This window comes from Calidris pugnax, unplaced genomic scaffold (genome assembly GCF_001431845.1).
Source record: "Calidris pugnax isolate Ruff unplaced genomic scaffold, ASM143184v1 scaffold18, whole genome shotgun sequence".
In the NCBI taxonomy this organism is placed as follows: domain Eukaryota; kingdom Metazoa; phylum Chordata; class Aves; order Charadriiformes; family Scolopacidae; genus Calidris; species Calidris pugnax.
Genome location: NW_015090812.1, coordinates 5,760,015 through 5,783,312, shown reverse-complemented (window position 1 = coordinate 5,783,312; position 23,298 = coordinate 5,760,015). Strand labels below are relative to the sequence as shown.

General features: G+C 40.7%; 1 protein-coding gene across 4 annotated transcripts in view; it reads left to right on the top strand.

The window, feature by feature from the left end:
• ELAVL4 (ELAV like neuron-specific RNA binding protein 4) overlaps positions 1 to 23,298 on the top strand; it is a 75,461-nt gene that overhangs the window by 25,884 nt on the left and 26,279 nt on the right. For all 4 annotated transcript variants that reach the window (XM_014939381.1, XM_014939380.1, XM_014939383.1 and 1 more), the window contains exon 2: positions 4,552 to 4,792. In XM_014939381.1, coding sequence (XP_014794867.1) covers positions 4,552 to 4,792 — 241 coding nt within the window. The remainder of the gene's footprint in view (positions 1 to 4,551; positions 4,793 to 23,298) is intronic.

Below are 23,298 nucleotides of genomic sequence, written 5' to 3'. Positions count from 1 at the left end.
GGATGTCACATATTTACTGTAATAACTGAAGATTAATGTCAGTTACTTTAGCTTGTTTAAGCGTTTAAATAGTTGTGTTTATACATACAGGTATTCTTTGCATTATTGCTGGAGCTAATATTCCAGCAAGAATAAATTGAAATTAATTGAAATCAATTGTGGAAAAAAAAAGATATGATAGAGGTATTTCTGAAACATTACTTGTAATGTAGGAGTTGCTATAATGGGTATTTGTCGCTGATGTTTTGAAGGAGGGGTTATACCAAGCCTTTTGGTAAGCAGTGTTTTGCAAAACACTGGCAAAGCTTATGCTGAGCATATTCCTGAGCAGCAAAGCATTTCTTTGAAATCTGTCAAACTAAAATACATCGTACTTCACTGATACATTACCATACTGAGAAAAGTAGTACACCAAGAAGTCATTTTTAAAAGCAGCACTCTGATGAAATGCATTCAGAATTTGAAATATGGGTTGCCTTTAACTTAAAGAAAAAAAAAAATTGCAGTCTTGAAATTCTGTCACATAGTTTGTTTTCTGATGTTATAAAGTTAGAATATTCAGATTGATAATTTAGCCACCAACAATGTCTATCAACAGTAACTACAACTTACTCTTCTTCAAAGATTACTGTTATCCTGTATATAGAACGTGGGGTTGCAGTATTGGGAGCTTGGCAAGTTCTTGCCAAAAAAAAAAAAACACAACAACGAAACCCCAAAACAAAATGCCTCTTTATACCAGTAGCATGTGAATGTCCTCGCACATGACACTTACTGTAATTATTTCAAGACAAGTAGTAGCTGCCTAAATTGGGTCAGAGAAGGTCTATAGAAGCCATAGAGATATTGCTAATTTTAAGTGGCATGTACAGAGGTGTATTACTAATCTTCATGGGATAAGAGTATATTTTGTTTAAAAATAAAATCAACGTTGGGGTTGAATCACTGTTGAATTTTCCACATTTATTTTGCCTGCATCCAAATAAGCCCTCAATGAGTTAGTCTTAGACCCTCCTTCAATATTTTTGTAGAATTGAATTACAGCCCAATACTTTCTTGTGTTAAAGTTATCACCAGTAATTAAAACATAATGAAAGTTAACTGTGTGCCCAGGAACCTAGAGTATCCATTTCAAAAATGTTCATGTTGTGATATAGGGTCTGAATTAAAAATCTAAATCTTAGTGTGTGGATGGAAGGAAAAAAGCAAATGGCACACTGAAATCTATTCTTTCAATAAATAATGTTGCTCTTACGTGATGTGCTGATTGATGTCAACTTGTTAATATTAAAAATAGTTATCAACAATAAACATCCCAGTGCATGCACACTGAACTCCTGACAGTGGATCTGAGCTTCAGGCATGTAGGGGACAGACAGAATGTTTGGAAAGGAGAGCTAGGACTTACCTTTTTGTTATTATTAATAATTTAGGTGTTTACTAATGATGTGAATCAGTATGTACATCTAAAATGAGTATTCTTCGTGCCTGTAAGAACTTTGAATGCAAGCCCTGGTACGTAACTGCTTTTGCACAGAAATCATTCCGTAAATGGAGGCTTAAAATTATGCAGTTAAAAAAAAAAAAATTACATCTGAAATACTTTATCAGAAATGCTTTTAATGGATAGAGAAAAATGCTGAAGAATGATCTTTTTTTTTCCATACAGCAAATTGATTTTTCAGTAACCTAAAACTTTGCAATAATTTGAAGGGCAAATAAGTGCCTTGATTTTCTTTTCTACCAGTGGAAAAATCAGGAAAACCTAATTAAAGTTGGGTGAGAGTAACTAGGAAGAAAACCTGGCACCTGGTGCAACATCAGTTTATGCCAAGATATTCTGATGAAGTACTGTATGAGGAAATCTACATGTTCAAGAACAGATTTTTAGAGAGCAGTGCACTCTTAATGTTCTGAACGTGTTAAATATGGGTTGAATTCTGCTTATTTGCTTGGTGTGGAAGGTAAGCATGCCGAAAATGTAACTAAAAAGAGTGTGCAAAATGCGTTAAGTAGGACAACCAGCCAGTTCTGAATTTTGTTTTCTTTCACAGATTTTAAGAGATCCAGGGTTATTGTTTATCGTGGGGAACTATAGATAGCTTTTGTCTGTTGCTAATAATAGGCGATGTACCTTCCTCAGAGCATTGTGCTGAAGTCCTGCTTCTGCTGTAACTGAAACCCATGGCGTGGTATTCCTGGCGGCTTTAGAAGGGCAGGAGCAGCTCCAAAATTGCAGTTTACCTTATAGGATTTTTCGTGTTGGAAAATATATGATCAGATGGCTTAAGCGCCCGCGGAAAGCTGCAGCTTTCCATCAGCTGCTTCACTCATCTTCTCACTAGTCTTATTGTCAGAACTGGAATTTTTTCCCCCCAATTTTAATCGGGTGGATGCAGATGAAGCACAAATGAGCGCAGTGTGCTCAGCTTGAAGCCTGTGAGCCTTGGGGTGCAAAGCCCCGACCTGCAGCAGGCTGGTAGCAAAGCTTAGAGCTGGGGTGGGTGTCTGGGGGGTGATGGAGGGGCAGGGACCAAAGGATGATCCTTCTAGCTGTAGTCCCGAGCCAAACAGATTTAACAGCATCTGAAGCGTTTAGTAGTATGTGTGAGTAAATAAATGTATGAAATTAGCTTGAGAAACAAAAAAAAAAAATGGAAGTGTGGCTGGTACACGCCTCCTTCAAGACTTTTTCCAGGTGAGGGGCTGGTACAGCTGGATGGAGGATGTTAGAGCTTGGTGCCACGTGGCCGGCAAAATTGGCAGAGGGATTCTGGTTTGTATGTGCCGATGTCTTTCAGGTTGTTGCTATTTTTATGGAGTTTATTTTCGAAGTGGTGCTGCTGTGTGGTTTAAGGCTTTTCTGCTAGGCATAATGTGACATGGCTCCTTTTTCTTTTAAAAAAAAAAACCAACTGTCAAACTAAGTAGCTATTTCTGGGGCCGATAATCAAAAATAATGGTAATTCAAAACTTACTTCCATTGATTAAAAAAAGAGGGTTATTTTTGAAATGAAGTATTAAACTAACACTGGAGCATTTCAATTAAAAAAAACCCCAGAATATAACCTATTTAGTCTGAACCACCCTCAGTGCAGTTAATTTTAGAACAGACACCACTTTTTTGGTGTGTCCCCCACCCTCCTGAATTACAGGCCTAATTTGTCACAACATGTACCTCCCTGGATTTAAAAAAGAAAGCAAATTAAGTCTTCAGTAATTATAATAATTACAGGATCAGATGAGTACGAGGTTCAGTGTGTGTGGTGTCTTCGCCCTGGGTTGTCCCCACTCTCGTCCCTGTCCCGGGGCAGTGGAGTCTCTTGCCCGGGGCAGCAGTTTGCATCATTGACTCTTTGATGGAGGGAGGCTGAGCCCATCCGAGGGATGCTCTTTGATAAGAGATACCAGCAAAGCTGCACATTGCAGACTTCACAGTGAGACCGCAAAAGCCACCATTTGCATTGCTTTAATTTGTCCAGATTTGGGATGTAAGATGATGTCCTTCCCTTGTCAGCGCTGCTGATGGTGAAGACAGGCTGGAAGCCATAGTAGAGGCAAATACCTATATAGAAAAAGCCTGAAGTACCCAGTTTTTTCTGCTTCCTTTCTCTGTCTGTGCAGTTTTCTGATGAAAACTTGCATTCTTCAGTCCTCAGCCTGCAGATAAACATGCAGGCAGCTTTACTCATGTGACCGGTGGCGCTGGTGACAATAGGGCTACTGTCCTGCACGCACTTTGCTGGGCTGGATTCTTATTTGTCATTTTTTGGAAAGGTCTATTTGAGTCTCTTCTGTGAAAATTGGGAGTTTCGTGTTTCAAGATAGATGTGCTTGTTAAAATTCCAGCCTGCACCTGTGCCTGATAAGTCTGTCTTTGATTAAACCTTTTTGATTCTAGTAAATATGTGAAGACCTTTGTATCTCTGAAGATTGCAAATCCAGGGCTTTATTATTTAAAGAGGTGTCAGTTCGTTAGTGAAAAATATAACTGGAGAATATAGGTCATCACTGGAACCAGTAAATGGTATGTCTTGGGACACTCCAAGTTTATTAATTGAAGGCAGCCTGAATGATGACACATTGCAGATTGACTGTGCCTGGTTAATGTTGTTGTCATTGCACTCTGTGATACAGTTATTAAATAGGTAAAATATTTTACCTTTTCACATAGAGCCATACACATACTTCATCTGATTTAATGGAACTATAATTTTAATTATGATTATTACCTTAAATTATAATTAAATTTATGTGGTTTAAATTTACATTTGTGAAAATGGCTGCGTGATGAAAGCAGAAATCAGCTTCGCATTAACAAAAAAAGGAGGTTTTTTTAACTGCATCTTAGTATATGCTCACAGCTAAAGACTAGCATGACCTACTTTGCAACAATAACAGAGGAATCAAGCCGGGGTTTTTTTTGTTGAAGTATCTAAATTGGCCATGAATGCTACCTACTCATTCGTTTGTAAGTATCTTTAAAAATAGCTATTGTATCTATGAAACTTAAGGGTTTTTTTTTCCCCTTTTCCTCTTATTTTGATGTAGATAATTAGCACCATGGAGCCTCAGGTGTCGAATGGCCCTACTTCCAATACAACCAATGGACCCTCCAGCAACAGTAGAAACTGCCCTTCCCCCATGCAGACGGGGGCTGCTACAGATGACAGCAAAACCAACCTCATAGTCAACTACTTGCCCCAGAACATGACCCAGGAGGAGTTCCGGAGTCTCTTTGGGAGCATTGGTGAAATCGAATCCTGCAAGCTCGTGAGAGACAAAATTACAGGTAAGTGCTTCATGTGCTTGACTTTTTTTAGCTTTATCGGGGTCAGTTCACAGTTGGGGTCAGCAAAACCTTGGTGATTGTCTTGCAAGTGGGGAATTGTTTTGTCAAGCACAGGGAATACTGCAAATGCCGTGGTAAGCTTCTTCAGATGGTTTTCAGAGATGCACAATGGTTCTAGAACAGCTGTAGGAGAAGCCCCTTGTCTTTCGGTCTCCGTCCCAGACCTGAGTACAGATTGATGTATGACCACTGCCAATCTGCCTGTGTGTGGCATGCTGGTCACCTTCTTGCACCAGAGCTCAGGTGGTGGCATTGCCTTCTTGAGCATTCTGGTTTTTATTCAACATTGACTTTAGCTGTAGTAGGGTAATCTAAACATCTTGAGCCAGCTGACAATTCCTAATTCTGACTGTTTCTTCCGAACCTCACTGTACCTTCATCAAATTTTTGCCTGTTCGCAGCGCTGTACAAGCCAAGATGGTTCTACATGGCCATCAGAGCTTATTTACCTCAGCGCTCTGGAACAGCATTGGTCTGTAGCTGGGAGCCACTGCTCTGGGTTCCGTTGGGGCATTTTTGGATATCGGTTAATGAACTCTGTCCCTGAAAATGTTTTCTTTTGCCACATTCCTTTTCCGCATGAAGTGACACCCGTTGGTGTAGGTACCTTCAAAATAAGAAAAGCCTCCCATTATAGATACTACCTCAAAGAGGAGAGATGTCTGCACCATCATGAGAGGAGGTGTGGAGGGTGCAGATGCCCCTAGCCTACTCTGTATCCTCGCTGCCAGGAATTCACTGATGCACAGGAAGACAGTGGGGTGAACAATCAGCTTTTATAGCTTGCTTTATAGGTTAGTTTTATAGGTTGTGTGTCTACTCGCACCGTAGGTGGGGAACAGCTGAAATTTCACTGCTGTTCAGTGCATCACCAGCGCTGTTATGTTTAGCACAGAGCAGCCTTGGGAAGGAAAGGGTTCCAGAAATGGAGCCATCCCCTCTCTCAGATGCTCTCCTGGCAACTTGGGTGTGTGCTCTGTGAAGGAGGCACCGAGCAAAACCAAGGAATTAAAATACAAATCTTCATACCTACTTCTGTAACAGCCTGGCAGCCCTTGTTTTGGTGGCATTAGGATGATCTATGTAGTGCTCTTAAACATGCAATGCTTCTTTTTTTATTTCCTTCCTGACACATAGCAATGTTCTGGTTGAACAACGCAAGGCACATAACAAATGGCAGTAGCTGCAGGGCAGCTCAAGTCCTCAGAAGTGTAGTCCAGCAGAGCTTTCTTTAGCACGTTGACCATGATGTATCTATTTCAGTATATCTTCTGATTGGGACACAGCTTCAGGGGTATTAAAAGGAAGAAGATTGAAAAATGCAATTGACTTTCATTTATTCTTTACTTTTTTCCTACTTAAAGAAAAAAAGTCATTTTAAGCTATCACTCCAAAAAAAAAAATTTCATGCAAATAACTGAAGTCCTCTTCTTTTATAAGCATAGCTGGCCTGACATACCATCTTTAATATTTGCCACCAGACAAGTTTAGCTCCAGACTGCTGCTTTTCTTCTAGTCTGAAAATCTGAGAAATTAAATTGCAGGTTACTTAAGTTTTTTCAGACAGAAGTGAACACCTAACCCTAATCTGCAGGAGTCTAGTGTGCCTCCCTTGAATTTTGATCATGGCAGGTTCTGTGTTTCATGAGCTTTTGCTTTCCATATCCCTCAAATTTGTGGTGATTCCTTTGGAATATAATGTGAAGACTTTAGATACTCAGTGTTGTTTTCATAGAGAATTGGCTGTCCTTGGATGGAGAGCCATTACTTCATCGGCTAGGAACAGTATTCTTTTTGTTTCATTCCATCTCCAGGCTTTTTTTGTCTCTGTATTTGAAGATGTGAGAAATGTGAAGATCTTCTGACACATTCTTGGATAGTTTTTTGCCTATGCTTTTCTTTCCATACGAAGTGCGTAAATCTTTATGATCAGTAAAATACTGTAAAGGAACCATTATTTAAAAAACCTAGACAGATGCTTTGAGGACATCACCCCTAAGGGATTTAGGAGCCTACATGTTTTAAGAAGTGATGCAAGTACAAAAGAAACAAATTTGCAAAAGGAGAATTGTTCTCCAGAACCTCTGTGCCATTTTTGAGAACAGAATTTAATCCTCCAGGGTTTTGGGGCCTCTTATCAAGGTATTGTGCAAGGTTACTAAATTTTAGGATGTGTGTTCGTTCCTCGTATTGAATTGAGAGTTAGTAAATCAAATGCAGTCCTCAGCCAGAAGCAGTCCCTGTTTTAAAGGTTCTTAGAACACTGAGAGTAACAAAATGGAAATACACTGAGGTCGTACACAGCTCATCCTTCCGGACTGTCATGTAAGTGTGTTCTTCATCAGGCTTTCCAGGGTTTTATGTTTTTTGGGAGGGGTTAAAGTATGCCAGTAAGCTGTTACATGAATGACTGGCTTCTCAGGGATTCTCTGCTTTTTTGTCATATTAAAAATTAGTGTAGATTTTTTGACAGTGAATGCTGTCTTGCAGAAGAAACAGTAAATTCTTAAGCTATTCTTGCTGAACTGGTGAAGGTCTGAAACAACTTAGGTTTTGTCTGCTTTTGGATTTTTCATTGTTTCTGTTGAAAATTTCGTGTTTTTAGTAAATCTCAGCTAAGTGTGCACTGTTGTAGTATGCCTCTAAACACATGTTGGAGGTCTTTCCACTAAAAATATGGGTTACCTTCACAGATAAGTTTGTCTCCTTTCTGCTCAGGCAAAATATCAGATAAATCAAGGAAAGCCAGAATAAAAAGTTAACTGCAGAGGGAGGTTGCTTCAGGAAAAAACAGAAAAGGTCATAAACCAAATCATCATCATTAAATAGTTGCCTTGGCAAAACAATACTAGAAATTCTCGAATGTATTTCTGAGGCTAGATAGGATTGAATTGGTTCATGTAAAAGATTTGATTTTCCTCTGCCCTGTCAAGGAATTGCACAGATCTTGTGCAATAGTGTTTAGGCTCCCAAAATACTTTTTTCAAGGAGTTCAAAGCTAAACAAAGTCTGTTAAATGTACAGGATCCCTTTGAGAGAATTTATGATCTGAACTCTTATTAGTTTTAAAATGGATTAAACAGTATATGTCAGGAATAATCAACCGCTCCAAGTCTTTTTGCAGTCTTAGAACAGTAGTAAGGTTTTTTAAGAAAATTGATTCGTGATGTTACCCCTCGCTTTGGAAAGACACATGTTTAAACAAGCATATTCCTTTACTAAAAAAAATATGCTAATTTGGTAGTACACTGTGCTGAGTTGAATAGGAATGACAGCTTCTAAGACAGCCTTTAATTTGGTATTCAAAACCAAAATTGTAAACTTCGGTTTTGTTTGGTAGCTTCTCAGAACAGGCAGGATATACAGTAGCATTTTTAAAAGATGCTAATGACTTGAAAGAGGAGATGGAAGTCAGGCATACATTTTAATTATGGGGGAGGGGTTGCGATAGAAAAAATAGGATTTTTCACTGCAGAGATTTTAAGGGAATGAGACAAGGAAAAACAGACTGAAGATAGTTGCCTTCATTTGGCAGGGGTGTTTAATAAAAGCAGAACTTGTGGTTGTAAAGTGTGCTTATTAAATTCTTCATTTACACTACCTAATTAATTCTAGCATTTTAAATTAACAGTGAAACTGGTCCCTGCTGTACCATTTCATAGCTACAGCATATTTCGTCCAACAACCCAGTTGTTCAGGTTTAATCAGCTGCGCTCAAAAAATGAAAAGGAACTTGAGTTAAAAAAAAACCTAAATGGCATAAACATTTTAGAGCAATGTTAGATGAAGGGAGGTGGCTTCGTGGAGGAAGACTGTGGCTTCAGATGGATTTGAGGCTTGGTGCTTAAAAGTGATGCTAAGCTATATTGCGTTGCAGATGCTCTTTATTTCTTATTTTGTCCAAAGACAGACAGTGATAAATATCTTCCTGACTTGGAGAAGAAGAGGGCTTGAATTGAGCAGAGAATTTTGAGAGAAGAAATGCTGAATTTTTGTCCTGTGTTTGAAAACAAAAGATGCAGTCAGTGTAGTGTCCATCAGACACTGCAACTGCTGCTGGCCAAGTGGGTTGTCCTTGTTGACACAGTTTGTGTGTGGAAGAAGGGGATGTTTAGGTTTTTTTTAAATTGATTTGGTGGCCTTAGCTGAGCTCTTAAGAATTGTATTTCTCTGTAATCTACACAGGAACTTGCACCTCCAAATCGTCACATGATTGAGATCTAAAATCTTTAGACCTCAAGTCATATTTCATATCTTACAAAGATCCAGGCGCACTGTAAAGCAGAATATTTATTGATACAGGATTTCTGTGCATCGCTTAACTTATGACAGAGTTTGCATATTCCTGCTGTGTGGTACAATTTGATGTTCTGTGCATGCATAATCAGGAACTTCATTGCTCCTCTGCCCAAAAAGCAACTCCGTTTTTAAATTGTTCCTTTTGAATTTGCAGTTCCTTTAAGATTATGCACAAAGATTGAAATCTTCTATTTTAATTTCAGGTATTTGTAATGGGAATGGTGCAGATTTAAAACTGCACTTCAGAAATAACTGTGGCATTCTAAGTGTAATATAAATATTGATGATGCCCATGAAAAACCAGGACAGGCAAGCTATTAACTCAAAGCAGTAGCATCTGTTTGCTGTCACATGTTAGGAGAAAAAGAAATATTGACTGTTTTTACCTAGTCCTCTAGAAGTTATGGATTATCCATTCCTCACTCTTTGGATGTTCAACTCTTTGACCCAAGAACCCAAAGCTAGCAAAATGGCAGGCAGAAATAATGCAGCGTTGTGAGAGCGTACAGGAAAAACATCTTCTGTGTGTGCAGAGTTCAATGCTCATTTCTCCATAGAAAGGAGTAAATTCCTCATCTGGGGAGGATGCTCTACCTGTGCTTTGAGCCTGCTGCCATCAACCCTTTTTGGTCCAGAAGTACTAGGTTGAATTGGTATCATCTGCCCTCTATGAAAATTATTTTCTCCTAAGGAGAATTTACCAGCGCATACTGAAACAGTGCTGCTGTAAAAAGGGAAGTCCCAGGTGTTATTTAACCAAGAATGTTCAGTGAATGGTGGCACTGAACTTGTATTTCTCAGGAACTTGCTGTTCAGAGGTTGCATGCTTGGTGTTTCCTGAAACTTGGGGCCTAATTAAGCAGCCTTAATTTCAGCAACTGGAATCAGTAATGGTTTTTAAGCTGGTGTGTGGAGGTGGTCTGTACCCTCAGGAGCAGAAGCCATTAGTTGCACACTGTGGTGGTGACCTGAGGCGGCAGGAGGGAAGGGAGCCAGGTACGATCATGTTCCCCAACAGTACAGCTCTCCAGGAGGGAAGCTCTTGAATCTGATGGCAAGTGTGCAGCAGCAGGAAAACACTATTTAAGCTTTTTTTTAGTAAACAGACTCCTCCTAGTATTGGCCCCAGTGTTGGCAGTGGGCAACAGCTAAGCTTCGTATATTTCAATGGGAGGTTTTGGTGCCTGATAGAGTAGATGAGCAAGAGGTCATGGTGTCCATCTTGGGATCGCGGAGGGGACTCGGAAAGCTCATAGGAATGAAAAGACATGAAGCAAAACCAGGATTAATGGTTAAATCTAATTATAGGAGAAAGGCATTTACAGTTCATGACAGTAGGTAACAGTTGCACAGTTAAGTCTGCATTTGAAAGACTCAGGCTGGAAATTGCAGAGATATTAGTTAAATTGTGCTGCTTTGTTGTGGGGGAAAATATTTATTTTTATTCAAAGGAAATAGTTCACAGCTATTTATGTTCAGAAGCTGCAGATAGAACATGTATTCATCGAAAATTTTACATACAAAAGCTGCCAGTATTTTATATATGTTTTCTCTAGGAATTTTGTACAAGGGCGCAAGGGTCCAATTTCCTATTGGAAGAAAAAAAATATGACCCATATACAGATAAATATAGCTTATTGTGAAACCCAGCATTAAGTTAGCTGATCCTAAATGATTGAAAGTCTAATCTGGGCATAAACTACTTGTACATTTGTTGTCCAATTCACTGATTGTGCTTTGAAAGTGCCTTCCATTTTGAGATATTACTGGTGCGGCAGTTTTCCTCTTAAAATACATTAAACAGATAGGATTATGGACTGTAGGGATTATGTCAGATAAGACTTATAAACTGTTTAGAAAGTATGTAAACACCGATGCCTCATGGCGTAAGTCCACCTAATAACAGGGTTTAGGCCAAAAATATCTTGTAGAGGTGGTTTATTCCCTTGTTGACCTGGAAGGGGTTTTTTTATTCTCTGTAAAGCAGTGGTAACTAGTCACTGATCTCTCATCATTTATTTGGTATGAATCTTGTTAGACTAGACTGAATGTTAGCAGCAGTTGCTTTGTTAATTAACAAAATCCTTCAGAGTAGGGCTTTTTCCTAAACTTATGTACCGTGGTGCTTATCATTTCCAAAGTGAATATAATTCTGGCATTTGGTTTAATTGTACTTAAAGGCCATATTTAGTTGTGTCCCTGAAATTGGCTGTGTAGGGGATTTCTTTAAGCAGCAGTGCAGTTTTCTGCATTTGACTTCCTTGATAGCACAAGACTTTGGTATTTGCTAAAATAGGGAGATAATTATGCATCAGAGTACTCTTCTAGATTTCTTTTGTCTTGAAAATAATACCAAATTAAGTGAATTTTTTTTTTCCAGGAAGTGGCTTGTAGATTGGTTTCACCATATTTTAGTAGATACAGGAGTCTTGTGTGGCAGGTATCTCTTTGTGTTGAGTTCATGCTCAAAATGCAGTGAGGAAAGAGTGGTCAGATAGAGTAGTGTAACTGCAGCTGGAGGTCAAGTGCCCAGAAAAGCAGAAATCTTTTATAGCAGAAATGTTTTATAGCTGAAAAAAAAAATGCTTCTGTGAATCAGAATGAAATACAGAGCATGCTTCGTTTTTTAGTTATAATTTTTCTCTGGCACCCTCAGTTGCATGCAGAGAATAAAATATTAAGGCATGAAAAAACAGACATGTTTGAGTCTTTAAAATCTAGAATTACTTTTAAAAGACTAAATATATGGCTCAGAATGTCACTAAAGACCTTTGATAAGTTGATCTTAATTTGGTGGCCTAGTTATTTTATTTTTATAGCTGCTTATTTCCTGAAGTGTGTTCTCTTCTTGAGCAGAGATAAACCTAATTTCAGTGTTGCATATTGTATGCTAAGAGCTGCAGATTCAAGACAATCCCCAAATATTGATTATCTAAATGAATAATTGCATTAAGCATCTGAACTAAATTCATTAGCGCTGGGGGGGGAAGGAGGTGGAACATAGTAATGAGTGTCTTAGTGCTGGATTTCTTAAATGTGTTTGGTATGTCTATTCTATGTGTTCGGTTGATGTCTATTCTAACTGCTGAGGAAAACGGTCACATTTGCATCCGTCATTTTCTTTATCGCCTCTCTGCAGTTGTCTGGTGCATGCTCTGTGCTGGTGAACAAAAGAATTTTGATTTCTTGATTATTGGAAAAAAGCAATTGAAATGAGCATTGGGGCAAATAGGCAGAAAGCAAGTAGGCATGACCCTTGTGCTGTGAAAGAGCTTTCTAATTAACTTCAGCAGTTTCACTCCTGAGCTTGTTCTGAAGCCTTTAATGCATATTTAGTTTATTCTTCAGTTTTAACTGCTTGGTTTGAGTAAATAACATCACCTGCCTGTCAAGTCTAGTGAGGAAGGATTAGCAGTGTGGTTTTCCTCAACAGCACAAGCACACCTACACCTCTGAAATCGTGGCTTCCAGTTGTAAGGTTATTTATGAGGCTTTTAGTGTCTGCTGACCTTCTAGTCTAAGACTTTCTTTCCATCCTTCGTATCATCTGTGTTGAAGATAACCATCTGCCATGAAACAGGCAGGTGAAATGGCTATGTTGGTGGAACCCTCTCTACAATGACAGTCCACCCTTACCTACAGTGTTATCTGTCCTTTTTCCCTCGTTCTGCCTTCCCCTCTGGAAGCACAGCTCCTGCGCTTCAGCACTCATGTGGAGCTTCTTCTGTCCCTAACCCCTTTTCTTTCTTTCCTTTTAGCCCAAGAAGAAGGAGAAAGGGGAGGAAAGGAATGAGAGAGTTCCACTAAAGCTGTGGGAGATTGGCAGCAGTGTCCCCTAACGATGCGCTATCTTCTAGCTGAGGAAAGGTCTTTTGGGGCAGTAGTAGACAGCACACCAAGAGATACCTGTCAGGGCTCCGAAGTGACTCTTCCAGCATTCACCCATTCCCTGCTACTCGAGACCTTCTGCTCTTCAGTCATACCAATGAGCAGCATGGCCATGCTGCAGCTGTCACCCCTGCCTGTCTCCCCAGTGTTCCTGCTGGACGACTTGTCCAAGAACATCAGTGACCTGGACTTGCAAAAACGAGTCTGAAAGATTTTTGAAGTAGGCCTAGTACCTGCTGTTCCTTTTCATAAGGCTTTACTTCTTACCAACACTGCATTAGGAGTTTCTTCTTGGCTTTAAGATGGCATTTAATAAATTTGTAACCAGGATTATTAGACCTGCCAGCAGTAGCTGTTCTCAGACTTGGTGAGCCAGGAAGTTCTTGCCCCTTCTCTGTTGCAGAGCTGACCTGTCATCACTTGACTTCCTAGCATGCAGGTGCTTTTCCCTACAGCCAGAAGAGCCCTGCAAGATCATCTTCACCTTGCCTTCTGGGAATGGTCAACCTGAGATCAGGAGTGTACGTCCTCAGTACTCCCATCTTTTTCCTCTGTGTATTTCCTGCTAGCTCAGTTTATGTGCAGCCCCAATACTGACAAAACAAACTGCCTCGTCAGATTCCATCCACTCAGAACCTGTCCCTCAGATCTTCTCTGTATTTGGGGTTACTCTGACTTGAGTGAGGAACCTGCATACATGATCAAGCCAACCTGTTTTCCATCTGCTTCTCGAGTAAGAGACCCTCTGCAGAGGAAAAAATTCCTTTTGGGATATCTGCTGCATATGGAGGTCTTGCTAGCTATTAAATCCTTGTCCTTTGCTTCCAGAAAACTTCAGAGGTTCAATCCCAGTGCTCTGAAATTTAGGGTGTCATCTTAATTTTAGTTACGATTAGGAGGGACTAATGTCTAGTCATGTTATGTCATGGTACAGAAGAATGTACAGAGGGGGGGATTTACCACTGCTTTCTATATGTGCACATCCTCAATGCTGCTCACCATCTAATCTTTTCTTCTGCTTAAGGGATAGGGTTTTTTGCTGGTTTCATGGGGAGTCCAGCAACCTTTGGACAGCACCGATAACCTTCTCAGTAATCCATCGCCTACTGGACGTTCTGGTGCTCAGCCTCTGCCAGCAGAGAAGCATACATCTTTGGATTTCAGCAGCATCCTGCTTCATGTCCTATGGTTTGGCCCTGGTGATATTATTGATAGGGTATTGCAGCCTCTGACTTCTTACACTATTTGTGGTACAGCCCAAGTCTTGTTCAGGACCTTCATCTCTGCCTGCCTGGTCAGACAGGTTTGGGCCAGGTGCTGTGTTTGACATTTCTGTGATGCCACTATGTTGTGGCATCCATCTCATCCCATCATGAGACTTTGATTTTCAAAAAGTATAGGGTAAGAGGGTAAGAAAGCATCATGTCACTGAAGCCCAAGTCCATTTCTTTGACTTTGCTCACTGGCTCTGCTTTGGCTGACTCACTGCTGGGGTTTGGACATGACTGCTGTTCTCTGTTCTCCTTGAGCGGGTTCCATCCCTGACTTTGCAGATGTTCCTGCTTGTCCCCACTAGGAATTTAAGCACAAGTTACTGACTTGCAGGTGCTGCTGGAGACAGGATATTGGACTAGGCAGACCTCTGCTCTGACCCAGTACTGCTGTTCTTATGACTCTCACAGCATCTGTTTAATCAGTGGAATATATCAGCTTGAGGGGGGGGGAAAAACCTGATCACTTTTATTATTTTTATTCACAAGAGCCCAGACTGTTTTTTCGGTTAGATGGTTTTTTAAGGGATATTGCAAAAGCAGATGGACAAAAAGCTGCGTCATACTCACCTGCAAGCAAACAAATGGCAGCATCCCCAGTATGATTAATTGTTACTGTACTAGAGGGGCTGCTGTTTCCGCAGTAGAAGGTCTAATGTGCCTTCTGCCCTGTACAGATAATAGCCTGTGCTCATGGGCATTTTAAAGCACCTTAAAGTAGGTATCAACAGGCTTCCTCTTGCTTAGAGCATTCTAGGACCCGCAAAATGAGGCCGCCTTTCTCTTCCGTAGGAAGCTGCTGGCTAGCTGTAGGGGGTGTTTTGACTTTCCCCTGTTCTGAGGACAGTAGGTAGGGCACGATAAGATAGGACATGTAACAAGGAAGAAGTATTCTCCAGCAGTTCCTTTTTTAGACTCCTCTGTTCTCCTACATGCTGTATCTGTGTCACTTCTATTTACCAATGCATCTCTTTCTCCCATTTCTCTACTTTTTCTTAAAATATTTTCCAGCTCTAGAAGCCACTCTGTTTTAAACAAAAAACTCAACCCCAAACACAAGCAGCTTGGGAGCTTTGGGAGCTTGACTGATAACATTTTTAGGTCTTATATTTTTTTACTTTGTTGGAATAGCTGCTGTGTAACCTTGATTTTGTTGATAGGTAGGATTGTGGTACTTGCTCCAGATTAGGTACGTTCAGGTACTCTGCTGGACAGGAAACAACGGAAGGAAAAATACATATGTTTTCCCTCTCCTCTGTTTACGACCAATAGGTTTAATACTGCAAAAACCCTTTGAGTAGTGTACCATAAAACCTGCACTGTTTTCCGTGGTGGTCAGCCAGCGAGAATGGCTTATCATGACATCTACACATGGTGCATCCAGTGCCATACATGTGGATATTGTCGTAGGAAAAGGTATTGCCTGATAGAAAGGAAATCTGCCAGCTTTTAAAGATGATTTGCTTTTCAGTCTGAAAAAAATTAGTTGAGGAGCACATTCATGCTAATACTCTTCTTCCACAAAATCATCAAGAAATTTAAGTGATAAAACCAGGCAGTATATGCATGCAACAAAGTCATATTTTCTCCTTTAGGTGGTTTTCATTACTTCTATTACCTGCAAGTACCTAAAAGGAATATCACAAGCACTTGACCAATGTTGATTAATTAAAAATGCCTCTGCTTCTTTTAAAATTCTTGATAGTTCTGTCTTGAAGCAAATTTAAGTAGGCTTGCTGCAGTCTAAGTTGATGGATAGCAACATTTTTATAGGTAGCACATTTTAGAATACGATGAAGTGGCTTTACTTTTCTCAGCATCTTTCCAGATGCTGTGTAAAGTAATCTACGTAAATCTAACTATTACAGATTAACCTTCTTAGCTGTCAGGTTGCAGCTTTTATTTATGTTTTCGCTGATCAGATTAAAAATGCTGCAGACACAGGTTGTGTTGTTAATATTAAATTTTGTATTCCGGTCCGTAATAAATGACTTTCCTCTCTGCATTGGAAAAACTGGTTAGTAGAGCTCAAAGAGTTTAATTACTAGGCTGTTTATGAGACAGAATAGGTATTCTGAGTCATTGTTCAGAATTACTGTGAAAACTCTTAGTGTTGTGATGGCTTTTGTTTTTTGTTGTTTGACAGAGGCTGAGGTACAGACCCCTAAATGTTGCTGAATTAAGTCATTTAATGACAAAATTACCAGGGCTTTTTGAATTCGTAGTCAACCAGGTTTTCAGATATTCCTGCTGCAGTATATTGTTATGTCTTAATATTTTTGTTTTGTGAAATAAACTTGGCTTTTTCCAGTTTTATGTGCCTCTGCCACTTCCTTTAGGCTGGAAGTGTTACTGCTGCTATTTCCATATAAAAATGTTCCCAGGTTTGAGGATGAACTGGATTTTCATATCTTAGCCATGCCTTTCCTAATTCCTCTGCTTGCATAGCTCTCTGTCAGAGAGCATGTTCTTGGCTTTTTAACAAAAAATTCTCTCCTGTAAACTAAGGTGCATGTTATTTGTTAGGACTTTTCCCTCTGTCCATGTGTTTCTCTGATCCATGGTGAAGGTGGGAACTTTGGTCAGTCGCAGGCTCTATCAGGGTTCTGTCCTTTGCCTTTCTTCTCTCCATAGCTCCACTGCTCGCTACTTACTGTCTTCTAGAATAATGGGTTTTCTCATAAACTTTGACTCCAGGTGCCTGGCATCACTTCTTTTATGTGGAAGTGTGGTACATTTGCACCAAAACTGTGCCCATGGGATCACTGTGATCTGAACTTGCTGTCCCTTGAAACCTGACCAGTAGAAAAATCACTCCATTTCTATTGGTTTGCTTTCAGTTTTTGCTCCATTGTTCAGTATGAATTTTCTTAGTTGCCTTCTGCTTTTATCCTAAAATTCAGAAGTATCAGTGTTTGGGATGGGGTGCAGGAAGGGAAGATAAGTCTGTTGTAATGAAACATGTGCCTCTCCCATGGCGTAGCGGTTCTCACCATTGGAGTGCCTTTTCTTTTCTGTTTCAGACCATATAATTTTTTTTACTCTTTTAATTTCATCTCTGGTCACTGCCTTTACACATGTGAAGTGTCTGTAGGCATTTGCATCTCCTTTTTAGTTGCAATTTAACCACAGGATAGCATATTTTAATGTTTTAACGCTGGACACTTCTAATCTTGCATCATAGAATCATTGAGGTTGGAAGAGACCCTTGGGATCATCGAGTCCAACCATCTCCCCTACTCTACAAAGTCCTCCCCTACACCATATCCCTCAGTACCGCATCTAAACGTCCCTTAAACACAGCCAGGGATGGTGACTCAACCCCCTCCCTGGGCAGCCTGTTCCAATGCCCGACCACTCTTTCAGTGAAAAATTCCTTCCTAATGTTCAGTCTAAACCTACCCTGTTGGAGCTTGAAGCCGTTCCCTCTCGTTCTATTGTTAATTACCTGTGAGAAGAGACCAGCACCAACCTCTCTACAGTGTCCTTTCAAGTAGTTGTAGAGAGTGATGAGGTCTCCCCTCAGCCTCCTCTTCCTCATACTAAACAGCCCCAGCTCCTTCAGCTGCTCTTCATATGACTTGTCTTCCAGGCCCTTCACTAGTCTCGTTGCCCCCCTCTGCACTCGCTCCAGCACCTCGATATCTCTCTTGTATTGAGGTGCCCAGAACTGGACACAATACTCGAGGTGTGGCCTCACATAAGTCATTCCTGATTGAAAAAGCTGGTGGCTGCTGAAATTTGCCTTCAGCTTGTTGCTTTCCTTATCTCAGTAAATGCATTTCTTGTTCTAGTTGGGTGAAGTCTTTACCATTCTTCATGTATTGCGGGTCTGGCAATGCTGTGTCCCCTCTCCATGGGATGTGGACATGGAGATGTCCACATATTGGACATCCTACCAACATATTGTGGGCTTTAAGTAATGCAGTGACTTCTTTAATTCCCCTTGCAGGCTTCTTTCCACACTGCTCCTTAACATTTTTTATGTTATGGTATGCCTTTTGGGTTTGGTGGGTTTTTTTCTGGGTCTATTTGTTTCTACTTTTTCTCACTGAATATTGTTTTAACTTAGCCTGTTTGTTTCCAACGTCTGCATTCTTGTGTTTAATTCGCCTCTTCTTCAGCATTGAATTTACTGTTCAGGATAGACAAGTCATGGCTGTTTCTTGTCCATTCATGCCTGTCCCCAGAACACTGGATTTTTATAGTACAGTCCCTGTTCTGTTCTGGGACAAAGCGGGGAGGAGTGCAGCCTTGCTCTTCTCAGAACAGCTGCTAATTCAGAGGCTGTGTGCTCCTTGAGGGAAGGGGGAGGAGAAGATGAAAAGAAGGGAAGCAGGAGATGGCAACTGGGGTACAGGGAGGGGGAGGAATCCAAATATTTGTTCAGAAATGGAACTGAGTTTTCTTACCTGTGTCAGGAGCAGTAGCTTCTGAAAACATATTTAATCAGTCGTTTGCAATCCTATGAACGCACCCATGCTTACAACCAGTTTTTACATTTAAAGAAACTTGATAGAGGCAGGAAAAGAAAAAAGGGATAATATATTCTGCAGCATGAAATGTGGGTGTTGTTTACAAGCTGTCTCCAGCCCAGCACAACTCACAATGGTCCAATAATAAGGTTACTGTCTTAGGGTGGGGGAGATGCAGTTCTAGGTCCCTGTCTTAGTGACTGTTACTCTGTCCAAGTTCACTCTGGAAGTCTCGGTGCCTTTCAGTTTCCCTTCTCCAAAATAGGAATAAAAGTGCTTTCCTCGGTGGTGTTTGTGAGGAAAGGTGCGTTACAGAGATAAAATGCTTCCATGCTACAGTAATGGGAATCACAGAAGACTCCAGCCAAGTCAGCAGCATCTGTCTCAAACTGCCATTTACGCTTTGCATGCAGATTAGTCCACATCCTCAAGTACAGTAATTACACAGCTGACTTTGTTAAAACTCTCTGTAGTTTGCAGGTAAGAGCAAAGTCTCGTTTCGGGTGAGATGCAGAACATCTGAAATACTAGAAGCCTTTAACAGACTGTGAGGCACTATTTGCAAGAGTAGGTATGTTCTATATTGCTGGTATAGTCAAATTTGAAATGGTGTAATTGCATGTTTTTTGAGAGTCGTCTTGAAATTTCAGTGGGAGTAGGATTTTCGGAAGGATCTAGTGGTGCTGGGCAGCAGCAGGCTCTGTCAAAGCATGCTCCATCTTGTTCTGTTTCCTGGATGGATGTTGGGGCTACTCCAGGATGAGAAGCATTACTGTGTCTAATTTTGAGGGATAGCAGCTACTGTCAATTGGTATTTAATTTACATGAGAACTGCTACTGCTTCAGCAACTCTGAAAATCAAGACATTAGATTACACCATCTTGCATTAAGGGATTTGTCAAAACTAGAGAGAAGGACTCGTGATCTCCTCTGGCACTGTCTGGTGAAGTCAAGCTTTCTAATGACCTTGCTTTCTCTTCTAAGCAGTTTGTGGTTGGGTTTAGGGGGTCTTGCTTTGTTTTTGAGGTCACTGTCTCCAGGATGCTGGTGGTTTTCTTACAAACAGATGTGGAGGTTCAGGGGTCGCAGTTACCTCGCTAGCACTGATCGTTTGATCACTTTAGCTCCATTTATAACATTAGTATCACATTTTGGGCACCACCTTTTTTTTTTTTATTCCCCTTTTATTTTTCTAGGCTTGTTGTCATGGTATCTGGCACTTCCCATTCAGATATTAAAATTGAGTGAGTGGTGTCTGTATGTCTGGTTCATTTTCCCTCTTATCCTCTCCCCGAGGGAGAGTTTTACGTGGGATGTAGCACGCTGTTTGCAAGGGCTTCCTTTGGGGGATTTTTATTATTTTATTTTTTTTTAAATCACGTAGCAGCATCTCTGTTGGAGAAAGCCTGGTGTGAAGAAGCCCCTTCCACTTGGACTGGGGTCTATGAAACCCTGCGTGCGTAGATCTCCCGTGGGAGCTCATCGAGCAACTCGTGACTCCCCCGAGCCCCCCCAAAAGGCCTGTGTCCAGCGCAAATGGGCTTTTATTTGAGTCTCTCTGGCACTGCTGGGATTAAGGAAGTGATAGGAATTTTATCCCTGCAGATCTCCTATGGGGAGGGCCCAGACGTTGCTATTGGGGATCAGGGCTCTGATGCCTGAGGGGGAGAGTTTGTGTGAGGAGTCTTGTCGCATCTGAGCAGGTTAGTGTCAGCACATACACCTTCACAGATGCTCTGGAGCTAGGCTTCAGCCTGTGGAACAGGGATTTTCCCCGAGGTTTGGGTTTAGATTTGCTTGTTTGTGATGAAACTACAAACATGTTTTAGAAGAGGATCTGTTATAAGGGTATGAGTGTGGAACCTGGCTTTCCTCTCTGGTAGGATTTTAAGAAGAAGGATCTACTGACACTCAGATTTTGCTGATGGCTATTTTTAACCAAGGATAAGTCATGCTACTTAATTGTAGGTGCACTGTAGCATCAAAGCGTATCTGGGGCTCTAGATTGGATTGCATTTAAATACAGCTGACTCTTACTAATCTAGAAGGAAAGTTCTCAAAAGAACTAACAAGGGCACCTGAAATACAGTAATTTGATGGAAGGCTTCCAAACAAAACTTGTACCCAGTCACCTTCCTGTAAAACGTAAAATTCCATGCTATTTAGTACTCATCCTTCTCTTGTTTTTGCTTTGAGAAAGACTGCACATTTTTCCCTAAATTCTTGGCAAAAGTGATAGTTGTATTGTAATGGAAGGATGCTTTCTTGATATTCATGGACAACATGTGTTAAATCCTAGTATGTACAGGTAAAAGATGACTGTATTCTAAAGAAGCTGTAGACTAAATGGTGCTGTGATAAAGAACTGCACTAAGCAGAGAACAGGTTACCTTCATAGTCGGATTACAGTGAATTGTGACAGTGACAGTCTCAGCTTAATTGTTTGGTCCTTGGAGCACTGTGCACAGAAGCTGTTTCCCCCCAAGTCTGCCCCTCCTGTGACTGCAGTGTGATGGAGGGTTACTGGTACCAAAAACAAAAAAACACATTGGACAGGGAGCAGGGTTTCAACTGGTCTCATGACCAGATCTCACTTTCTCTTAATCTGAATCTTCTCTCTGTATTTTACCTCCTTTTTTAGGTAAACAGCTCTATTTGGTAACTGCTATAGAAACAACAACAAAAAAAAGCATAAAAATGAAGCAAGCAATTCACTTGACCCTCCTTGTACATTCTGAATGTATTTTCTCAAGGGCATTGATTTAACCTTCTCCAAAAGCCCTTACTTCATACAGCTTTTCATACGATTTGCAGTGATTCTTTGTCCTTCCAGGAATGTGTTTAAAACGCTTCTGAAATGGTTTGGAGGCTCTCAGGGTTGTGTTCTGAAAATGGGACTGCCAGCTGGAGCAGGGCTTACCCTGAACATCAGTCAGTCTCTTCTGTTACTGTTATTTAGAAGACGGAAAACATAAGTCTTTTTCTTGCCCATCTTGCTGCTTTCCTTGCAAGCCATCCATAGGTGGTACTTATTAGGAACATTCCCAATTCATGAAAATTGTTGGCGAAGGTTGAAGAGCATGTGTAGGCCTACTTGGAAGAGTCACGGGTGGACAGCCAGTTGAGTTCAGCTGCTTCGATAGAGAGAACCTCCTCACCCTGGCACCATTTTCTTCCCTAAATGTTTGCTGAGATTGGAACAGGTAAGAACTGGAGCCAGGAGGCTTGGAGAATTCATGGCGAGCGTTATCTTTCGGTCCCAAACCCAGAGTGACTGAAGGCTGTTACTGTCTGACGGCTTCTGCCTGACTAATATGAGATGAGCTGTCAGACGTGGCCTACTTCTGAAGGAAGGGATTGTGTCAGAAAAGCATCGGCGCTCGATGGCGTTCGTGTTATGGCTGTCAGCCGGGCAGCTTTAATTAGGTTTTACATTTGGGCAAGAGACAACAAAACCACAATTTAAGGCAGTTTGCATTGTTGCTATCCTATTCTGTGCTTGTTTTCATGAGTGACTTGAGAGTGGGGAACCTAGTCCTTTAATGCAACTTTGCGTTCCAGAGTAATTTATTTTTGAGGAAAAAAGGTATTTTAAAAACCTTTTTGACTTAGCTGGTCACAGGTGAACAATTCAAAGTTGTACTCTTTTGTGTGTTGCTTTTAGAATAGTTTCCAGCAATAGGAAGACTCCAAACTTCTCTGAGAAAGTAGTTTACTTCGACTTTCCTTGTGGGAATGATTGCAGCAGGAGCTGCATGGAGAACAACCAGCAGGAGCAGCATATTCATAGAGCTTCAGAGCAGAAGAGATTATTGAACACTTAACGCATCTCACCAAAACCTTCCCTAGATTAATTCCTGCTTGGGCTAAAGCATAGCTTTAAGGAAAAAAAAAAAATCTTTAAGAATTTCCAGTGGTAGAAGAGCTGACAAAATGGTTGGTAGGTGGTTAAAATAATGTTACCTTCAATGTCAAAAGCAGAAGAAATGCCTTCCCCAGGAAAACAGCAGTTGTTTTGTTGTTCCTAATCTGGTTTCTCTTGTTTCAAGCGCCAAGCAATGGGACGTGGGATACATAACTCTGTGTTTTATCTGCTGGACAGACATTATTTTAAAAAAAAGTCTGTTCATATTTCACATTCAGAATACTAATGTAGTACTGTTAAGGTTCAGTTTAACCTTTTTTGATCAGACAGACAGGTTGACCCCCATCTTTCACTTGAAAGATTCTTTCAGTCCTGTAGCCTGTACTCGTGGCTCCATCACCAATGGATTGGTATTTTTCTTGAAGCACATACACCGGGAGGGCTGGGCTTCACACTTCGTCAGCAAAACATGCAACCAGATCAGAAACAGCAATCTTTCTTTCCCCTTTTCAAGTGTGTGGCTTTTATGCCAAGAGGAATCATTTTAACCCTTTTGTCAGCATTGCAAGCTTGAGATGTGGTTGATTATCCATCATGCTCCAAGTCCTTAATTTCCCATTTGGAAAGTCTGCCATGGTTCTTGGTTTG